The sequence below is a fragment of the Chiloscyllium plagiosum genome, chromosome 15 (assembly GCF_004010195.1).
Source record: "Chiloscyllium plagiosum isolate BGI_BamShark_2017 chromosome 15, ASM401019v2, whole genome shotgun sequence".
Taxonomy (NCBI): domain Eukaryota; kingdom Metazoa; phylum Chordata; class Chondrichthyes; order Orectolobiformes; family Hemiscylliidae; genus Chiloscyllium; species Chiloscyllium plagiosum.
In genome coordinates this window covers 26,275,334-26,285,412 of record NC_057724.1, presented here as the reverse complement: position 1 = coordinate 26,285,412, position 10,079 = coordinate 26,275,334, and the positions used below count along the sequence as shown (strand labels likewise).

At 37.7% G+C, this 10,079-nt stretch overlaps 1 protein-coding gene and 1 long non-coding RNA gene across 3 annotated transcripts in view; one reads left to right on the top strand and one right to left on the bottom strand.

The window, feature by feature from the left end:
* LOC122557147 (kelch-like protein 4) overlaps positions 1 to 10,079 on the top strand; it is a 173,961-nt gene that overhangs the window by 148,729 nt on the left and 15,153 nt on the right. For both annotated transcript variants that reach the window (XM_043704512.1, XM_043704513.1), the window contains exons 8-9: positions 3,428 to 3,590; positions 8,692 to 8,904. In XM_043704512.1, the coding sequence (XP_043560447.1) occupies positions 3,428 to 3,590; positions 8,692 to 8,904 (376 nt within the window). The remainder of the gene's footprint in view (positions 1 to 3,427; positions 3,591 to 8,691; positions 8,905 to 10,079) is intronic.
* The window catches only part of LOC122557149, a 20,324-nt gene continuing 14,491 nt past the window's right edge, over positions 4,247 to 10,079 (bottom strand). Inside the window, exons 2-3 of the long non-coding RNA XR_006313756.1 lie at positions 7,348 to 7,497; positions 4,247 to 5,036 (exon numbers count right to left, since the gene is read on the bottom strand). This is a non-coding gene — a long non-coding RNA (uncharacterized LOC122557149). The remainder of the gene's footprint in view (positions 5,037 to 7,347; positions 7,498 to 10,079) is intronic.

The following is a 10,079-nucleotide window of genomic DNA, read 5'->3' as shown; positions in this document are numbered from 1 at the left end:
TGGAGGTCGGAGGCTGAGGGGTGACCTTATAGAGGTTTACAAAATTATGAGGGGCATGGATTGGGTAAATAAACAAAGTCTTTTCCCTGGGGTCGGGGAGTCCAGAACTAGAGGGCATAGGTTTAGCGTGAGAGGGGCAACATTTTCACATAGAGAGGGTGGTATGTGTATGGAATGAGCTGCCAGAGGAAGTGGTGGAGTCTGGTACAATTGCAACATATAAGAGGCATTAGGAAAGATATATGAATATGAAGGGTTTGGAGGGATATGGGCCGGGTGCTGGCAGGTCGGACTAGATTGGGTTGAGATATCTGATCGGCCTGGACAGGTTGGGCCGAAGGGCCTGTTTCCATGATGTACATCTCTATGACACAACAATATAAAATCCTATCTATTCCTGACACCATCACTTTGCAGTGCACAAATACCAAAAGGTTTCCTTCTCCATCAAATCTATAGCTTTGTTTTAGCTGTTTCTTTCAATGTCTGGTCTTGAGTGCTTGATAGCCTCTTCCTTGATTATTCACAAACTGTGCTTAAATGTTCTGAGCTGTAAATGACCCTTTCAAGTTTCTAATCGAACACTTCTGATTTGGAATTCTCAAACTAAAATCCTTGAACTGTGGTAACCTATTTCCTGACTATTCTGGCCTAACTCCTTTTTCCAGGAAAAAAACTCTATTTCCACCCAAAATTTGAAGTAAAAACGCTTCAGTCTATGTTTTCTTTCAAAATAAAAATCACTTCTTGATTTTTTTAACCAAAAGCAAGCTACTGATATTCAATATTTGTTCTCATTAGTTCGTAAAACTCTCCCAATATAAGCACATTCCTCATATCACTCCAGGAGGGTCCCAGTCAGTTGCACTCTTACATATTCTGGTCTACAATCCTGGTTTAAAAAAACAGTGACAACTTCATTACATGAGAAAAATCCAAATGCCAGCAGTTCAAAATTGAAACTCTTAAAATAAATCTCACATTCCACAACATGTGAAGAACAACAGAAGATGATGTTGTAGCTTTAAAAATGAATTACTGGAACTCATTATGAATTGTATGAATGGCGTTACCATATTCAAGCAGTGGGGAAAATTGCTGGACATGTTGGCTCCATGTATACATATTTAGGGGAGCTTTGCCCAGGTGCAGTCCTTCGACTGGCTTTTCAATTGACCAGTTGTTCCTGGTGATTTGGGAATAAGTGCAAGATGATTTATCAGGAATAGAGAAGTCTATGGAGAACTTCGAAAAAATGTTAAACTATTATGAGTGGAAGTACTCGCTGGTAGAAAAGGAGACTTTGGGATTATTTTTGATTTTTCAACATTTCAAAGTCTTTCTGACAGGGATATAATGAAATATTAATCTATACTCACTGTAATCTGTTATTACTAATTAAAAAGTTTAAAACCTGAAATGCAATACTATTCAGATGGAATTCACCTGGTGCAATCATTCAATATAAAGAATGTTTATGTTGCTGGTGAAAATAATATGAAAACAGATGCATTGACTGGAATGTGAAAATGAAGGAATAAATGAAGAATATCAGGGGAAAACGATAGTGATTATATAAGGTTTGTATAAGAGATGAAGCGTATAAGCCTTATGTTTTGTTGTCTATGTGCCATAAACTTTATAATGAAATGTATTTTTGAAATTATGGCTTATCTCTCACGAGGGTGGAAGTGTAGAAAGCCCACTTTCATTCTCTACTGGATTGTAATCCAAAATAAGGGGAAAAATACTGCTTTAGACTAAAGAAATTGTGGAAGATGTTGCAGAGTTAATAGATTACATTATGAGTTGTACAATGTTGCCTTAATCAAGCTGTGGAAAAGAAGGTATTCAGGGCAGTTTTGCTCAGAAACTGTCCTTTGACCAGTTTTCCATTTGACTAATTGTATGGGTTTAAGACAGCTCAGCATAGTAACAATCTCTTGATTGGTTCCTGGGCAAATAGAGCAGAAGTATCCAGTCTGTGACGAAGAAAGCACTTAAGTCTTTTTCTCCCTGTTGTGTTGGCAAGTAGCAGAAAATCTTTTAGTAGCTGATTTCAGTCAATACTTACAAGGAAACTGATCACTGCAAATTCCTCAATTGAGATGAGGAGAAGAAACAGCATCATCAGAGACTGAAAGGGTAAATCCTTAGTCAGTGAATAAAAAACTGACAATCGGCCTACTCATAATCTTGTGTCCTCAAAGAGACCTCATCAAAGGAATTGAAAACAATTGACAATTGAAACCTCAAAGCATCTGTGATCTGAATTGGTGCTTGAGTAGTGCTTCTCTGACATGTTGTTCCTTCCAACCCCCAGAATATTTGTCTTGTCTGTTTGTGTGTCTGTTTGTATGTGTATGGAAATTTTTTTAAAAAAGTTGTTATTGATTTATAATTTTAACAATTTATATTTCTTCCTTCATATTGGTTAAGAACAGTTTGGATACAGAAAGTAGTTATTTTCTTGTTATGTCAAAAACGCAGTGTGCATTTTTTTTTAACCTGAATTAGGCAGTTAGGTAAAACAGAACAACTTGCTAGTTTAATCAGATTTGCACAACTAGGTGGAATACTTACTTTGCTTGATAATCTATCCTATTTACAGAATGATATGTTTTCTACAATCTCTATTGTCAATTTCTGAATCTTTATCTGGACAAAATTGATAGGTGCGAAACAATTTAAGCGTTTGTTAATGATATATAATTTCCAGTTTGATTGACAATATAAAATAATAAAAATGAATACTGAATAGGTTTCTTTTTCTTAGCGTTTCAACATTTGCCATTGTTTTTAATAACTCATTGATTCTATATATACTGCATATTTGATGAATGAGCACAAAAGAGTCATTAAGATGGAATGAGGGTATGGAAATGGGTACAGGGCTTAAATGAATGAATGGGTAAATATTAGAGGATCTACATGCTTTTAATACCCAGTTTAAGATACAGACAACCTTTGTAGGTCCTCCAACTAATCTGTTTGAACATAAATGCCAGCTCCTGTCGCTGGCTACAAACTGTTTCGGGTATCAATGAGCATGAGTCTATTTCATCCCTATCTCTCTGGAGTGAGATTGGGTAGAATAGGGTTTGGTTGGTGTTTGGTTGATTCAAGCTAACTGCTTTGGCAGCAAAAATCTAGCTGTTTCTAGGTCAACAGTAAGCACTCATGCTTCATTTTTGATTGCATAATCAAGCCTTTATAATCTGTTGTGCGTGCTTCATGAAAATGCTTTCATTTCAAGTTATTGATACTTTGATCCTTGTGATTTGTAGTCAACATGCTGAATTTCTGTGGAATTTGTTGTGAAACTGATTTTTTTACAAACCTAATTTAACACATCATAACTTCTATGTTAAATATTTGATGCTGTCCTATTTGAACACAAAGATGACCAAATATCCTTGTATTTCAGGAGTAGCTGTACTTGAAGGCCCAATGTATGCAGTTGGTGGACATGATGGTTGGAGCTACCTTAACACAGTAGAAAGGTGGGACCCACAAGCTCGTCAGTGGAACTACGTTGCGAGCATGTCAACTCCAAGAAGCACGGTAGGAGTTGCAGCATTAAATGGCAAGTAAGTAGTTACAGATTGACTGTATTACAGATTTGCAAAGACACAAAAAAAAACAGCCACACAAGAACACTGTTCAGTAATGCAGTTTTAAACTAAGCTCATAAAATGTACTTATTAATGATACAATAGCCTGTATTTGCAACCAATATTGGCATTTCAGATTTTAAAAAATGCGGATTTTAAAGTACCACAAGTATCTAGAGACATCTATGGCATGAGTTTTCCCTTTCTTGATATTATTATTTGAACCTGGTGCTGAATCTATAGAATCTCTAAGGATTCAGCAATGGAATGTCATTAGGCAGAGTAAATAGCCAATCACTGAAGAATTCTCACAGATAGAAAACAAGATCGTATGCTACAATCAAACCTTGAGAAGTTCATGATGGTTCCGCACAGGATACAGTACCCAGCATCCCCAGTATGATGCGGGATGAAATGGCTCCACTACCTTTATTCACCCACTCCTTTGGGTGGTTGCAACAAGGCTAACTTATAAAGGATGCCTTCCCGAATGAATCCCATTCTCCGAGACCCAAAATTAACTTATGTTTTAAAAGGAGTGAATTTAATCAGGCTTTCTTGAGTTAATTTAACAAAGTTAAGTTTATTAAACTAGAGTATCATTTATTGACACATGCAATCAGGTACAGAAGTATGGGGTACAGGGACAAGTTTACAATGTCACCTCTCATGGTGCCATCTTAGGTACACAGTACCTAGATGCAAATCTTTGATACAAAAAAGAGGAATAAAAAATGTGCATTACCTTACAGTGATTCATAGTATTTTGGGTAGAAACAAGACATAGTTAAAAGAATAAACATTATATAGTTAGCTAAACAAAGTACAGATATACATCGCAGTGGATCAGCGCAGAGAGTACCATACGAGGTCTGACTAACCTCAAACCGCTGAGCGCCTGTGCCAGACCACATACCAACAACTGTCCCTGCTCCACTGTAACCCTCCAGCTCACTTCACTACAGTTCTCAACAGCTCCAAGGTATTTTTTCTTATCAGAAAAAATAAATCTTAGAGAAAGAGAGAGGAAGAAAAGGAGTGAAAACAAATGAGGAGCCCAAACACTGCATACTCCGCCACTGCCATCTTGAATTAATTACTAAATGTGAGAAGAATCAGTAATGTAACACTCATACGTACATGTTAGAAATAAGACAAGGCTAAAAAGATCAAAATTTTAAAAAACATAAATACCAATCAGTCTCTGAATTGTTCACAAATATTGAATATTTGAATTTTATGGCTACTGCAGTGAAGGTTACTGATAGGATTGACATTGGTAGACAAACAGCTTCATGATCTTTACTTTTGCAGACTGTTTGAGATTCAGTTGGGTGATGCCTTTTGACTGTGATTCAAGTCCAGCATTCAGAGTGAGAGCAATTCTTTGTTGTCGTCTTTCCTTTTTGACTCAAAGTTTACCTGCAACACAAAGGTAACCAGGGAATAATTCTTTGATTGTGACCTTCACAGCATACTACTGCACAAATTTACACTGGTAGATACAAGAGCAATCAGTCCCACCAGTTGATTTCAGTGGAATTGGTACTGCTTTTTAAACATTGTCCTTGTGTATTCTTGGAAGGTAAAACAGACATGTCTGTGAAGATGGCCTTTAGCTGATAAAGAGAACTTAGCCCCTTTATTCTCCCTTCTTAAGCTTCTCCTTGTTTGACATGTCCCTGACAATTTACCTGTAACACATTGCATGTCCGTCACACAGGATTTTGCCAGACAATCCCTGAATATAACTCCACAGGATTATTTTGCAGAAACCTCTGATTAAAAACAACACATTTTAGAAATAAAAGTTTTTTAAAAAAAGTGTAAAGTATTTTCAGAGTTCTCTTCCATCGTCATAACAATTAGAATACTACTAAAAACTGAATTAAACCTTAACAGCGTAATACTTTCCAGGAGCCTTAAACAACAATATTATAAAATAAATTCTCATCAGTTCATTGATTTCTACAGACAGCTGTCAGCAAGAACACCAACAGAAAAACATAAAGAGGAGAAGGAGGGAATCGTAAAGGTGGATTTTTACATTCAACCAAATATGTGAAGATACCAATGTTGCTACTAGTGTCACAGAGTAATAATGATGAACTGATTTTGCAATCTCAGAATCCAAACATTGAGCATTTTGCTGCAGGAAACAGAAAGCATGAGTTCAGTTTACATTAAATCATTAATACTCCATCTTCTGATTTGAGGAAAGTTTGCAAAAGTGCTGGCAATCTGAAACAAGCAGTGCTGAAAGTACATGGCAGGTCAGTCAGCAGCTGAAAAGGTACAGTATTAGTTTGTGTCCAGACCCTTCCACTGGGCTCAAAAGAGAAACAATCTCCATTATAGGGACTGAACAACACAAAAGGGTGAGGAACAGTAAGTAGACTTCACGTTCTTAAAGATAGTGGAAGGATGGATGATCTAGAAAGCAGCAAAAAGAAGTTTAAACATTGAAATTACAAAGTAAGGCAATAGAAAAACAAGCTGGCTAATAGCCCAAGGCTGCCTTTGTGCATGGTTAGCATTATTTCCAAAGTTCTTCTTAGACGAACAGATGCACACAACTCTTATTCAGGGAATATTCACCCACACAAATAATTTTAATATTTAGCATACTACTTATTTGAAGTAGTATGGACCCAGTGAACAGGAAAATAACAACTTTAAAAAAGTAGCTTTGAAATGCAAGTGGATGGGAGGAAAACAGGTAGAGAGAGCCAAATTCAATGTTCTGCAGGCTGCCAGAGAAGAATAATGAACAGGTATTGAAGTATGTTAACAGCTTCATTGTAGTGTGTAGATCAATAATTGAAAAGGCACTGCAGGAGGGGGAAGAAGATTTGATGTTGTGAGTTGCAGTGAGATCAGGATTACAACACAATCATCAAAGAAGTCAAAGTAATAGGGTCATAACAAAGAATATTCCACATCCTACAAAACAAAAATTGGCATAACTGGGAGCTACTCTGCTTTCTGTCCTGTAATTGGAAATTCAATTTCAAAAGCAGGTGCAAGGTTTGAATGAATCTGGATCATCCTTCCATGAAATGTTTTATTTCATTCCAGGCCCTGAACAGAATAAAATACTAAATAGCCCTAATAGTCTGATGTTATCTTTGCATAATGCAGTATATTTTTAATTTGCTCCTCTGACAGATTCACACAGCTCTGTCCTTAATCTATGCAATATTTGTTCATTTGATATTGAAACTTTCGGCATGCTGTGTATCTATGTGGACACATGATTGAATCCATTGTGACCTGTACAATGCATATAAGTAACCTCAATGTCAAGTAGCTCAGCTTATTCAGTGAGCTGTTGAATCAGATAAACTAAACATGGTTTTGAAGTTTCAGTCCCTGCTCTGTGCTTCATGAACTGATCCCAGTTCAGATGTAAGATGCATCCCAGTGTTCCGAAAAGGAAAGTTGGCCAGTTTACTTATCTACAAATTACTTTTTTCAAAAGTATGTATTCAGTGATAAGATGCAAGCATTGCTGACTCGTCAGCACTTATTACCCACCCCAATTGCCTTGAGGTGATAGTAACAACTGAATGACTTGTAAGGTCATTTCGGAAGGCTGTTCAGAAAACCATGAGGTTATGCTCACTCTTGTCACAGGTCACAAGGACCAATTTTGTCCTCAAAAGACATGAATAAATCAAATAAATTTTACCACAAACCATTAGTTCATAACTAATTCTAGTATAATCAATACCTGTTTAATTGGAGAACAAATGTTCCTTTTTCTTATTGATTTGTTTAATCTCTTGAATGCATGTTTCCACACAGCCTTAGTAGAATTTTAATTCATGTCAGTGAATGATTTTCTGGCGATGCCTCAATGATGTCTGTCTCCATCTAGTTCCTGAAATAGATCATTTAAGTAAGGTATCAAAGTATGACTGATCCTAATATAACCAAAGGAAATAAGGAATTAGCTGGTGCCAAACAGGAAATGAGAAAAGTTGGTGAGCCATAAAAGAGATACGAAGCAAAGGCTGTCACCCTCAAGATATTTAAAGAAAAACAGTAATGGGCATTAACATCACTTGTTACTATCAAATTTGTAGCTACTCTATTCTTAAATTCCATCAAGATCAATCACATTAAATGGAATAAGTAACTTTAGGAATATATTAATATTTCTAAAGCCTGCCTTTTAATCTTGTCCATTGTTCTTTAGGGAAAGAACAAAATTGAACAGCAGTTAATAGTGTAGACATAGCAATTGGAATTTAATTACTGGTAATGAGAACATGAATCCCTATAGTATTGTGAGAGACAGTGCAATTTTATTGATTTAATCCATTTTGACATCTAATGAATCCTTCAAAAGAAAATCACTCTTTCTTGCAAAGTCATCATTTTAATGAAATAATTTATGTACCTTCTTGAAACAAATTACTATTTCCCATCCTCCTTTTCTCTTGTAACAACTTGACATGGCAGGAGGCCTACTCGTCTGAAGTGATATTGGACCAATCCAGCTTTTTGTATTTATGTTTCTTCCATGGGAGTTGAACTGTCCTGGATTTGTGTATAGCTACACAACCTTGTCCACTCATTCCCAAGTTTTCTTCCATCTTCCTCGGAGGTGTTTATATGTGCTTAACAATAGTTCCTAGGGTTTTGAAGCCCTTTAATAACTCAGTAAAATTGCTGCTTTTCATAGATCAAAATGACAGTGAATGCCTTCTTTAGGATGGTAGGCATTACAACCAGGTCTAATCATGTCTTCACGTGAAAACAACAATAAGTCAGAAAGCTATTTGAGATGTACCCTTGTAAAAGGGGTGATACAAATGTAGTAGTAATACAATAACTTTTTGCCATATCAGCGATAATTCATTTACTCAGCATAGATTGAAAATCAGAAGTGGGACACTCCCATTAATATTCACATTTGCAAATTACAGATAACAAATTTGAGAACTTTTCCAGTGCATTGGCAATATGAATCTAGTTCTCCATGGCTGCACTGGCTAATGCAGGGGTCCAACCAAATCAAGGTTCTCTCCTTATTTTGTGAAATTCCAAATGTGACTGTTGTGTTTTTCAGGCTGTATGCTGTGGGTGGGCGAGATGGCAGCTCCTGCCTACGATCAATGGAGTGTTTTGATCCTCACACCAATAAATGGAGCATGTGTGCACCAATGTCCAAGAGAAGGGGTGGTGTGGGAGTTGCCACATGCAACGGCTTTCTTTATGCAGTGGGAGGACACGACGCCCCTGCCTCAAATCACTGCTCCAGGCTGTCAGACTGTGTGGAACGGTAAGCATGAACAATTGTGTTTTCTTGTTCCTTTTAGCCAACTCATTTCCAGGCCTGTAAGTAGACTCATACTACATGAAATGTTCCCGAATGCCATTGAACAAGCTCAAGAATTGTGAAATTAGAAACATAGAACATAGAACAATACAGCACAGAACAGGCCCTTCGGCCCACGATGTTGTGCCGAACATTTGTCCTAGCTTAAGCACCTATCCATGTACCTATCCAATTGCCACTTAAAGGTCACCAATGATTCTGACTCTGCCACTCCCACAGGCAGCACATTCCATGCCCCCACCACTCTCTGGGTAAAGAACCTACCCCTGACATCTCCCCTATACCTTCCACCCTTCACCTTAAATTTATGTCCCCTTGTAACACTCTGTTGTACCCGGGGAAAAAGTCTCTGACTGTCTACTCTATCTATTCCCCTGATCATCTTTTAGACCTCTATCAAGTCACCACTCATCCTTCGCCGTTCCAATGAGAAAAGACCTAGCACTCTCAACCTATCCTCGTACGACCTATTCTCCATTCCAGGCAACATCCCGGTAAATCTCCTCTGCACCCTCTCCAAAGCTTCCACATCTTTCCTAAAATGAGGCAACCAGAACTGCACACAGTACTCCAAATGTGACCCTTCCAAGGTCCTATACAGTTGCAACATTACCTCACGACTCTTGAATTCAATCCCTCTGCTAATAAACACTAATACACCATAGGCATTCTTACAAGCTCTATCCACCTGAGTGGCAACTTTCAAAGATCTATGAACATAGACCCCAAGATCCCTCTGCTCCTCCACCTCACTAAGAACCCTACCATTAACCCTGTATTCCGCATTCTTATTTGTCCCTCCATAATGGACAACCTCACACTTGACAGGGTTGAACTCCATCTGCCACTCCTCAGCCCAGCTCTGCATCATATCTAAGTCCCTTTGCAGCCGACAACAGCCCTCTTCACTATCCACAACTCCACCAATCTTCGTATCGTCTGAAAATTTACTGACCTACCCTTCGACTCCCTCTTCCTTGTCATTAATAAAAATTACAAACAGCAGAGAACCCAGAATTGATCCCTCCGGAACTCCACTTGTAACTGGGCTCCAGGCTGAATATTTACCATCTACCACCACTCTCTGACTTGGACCAGTTAGCCAGTTCTCTATCCAA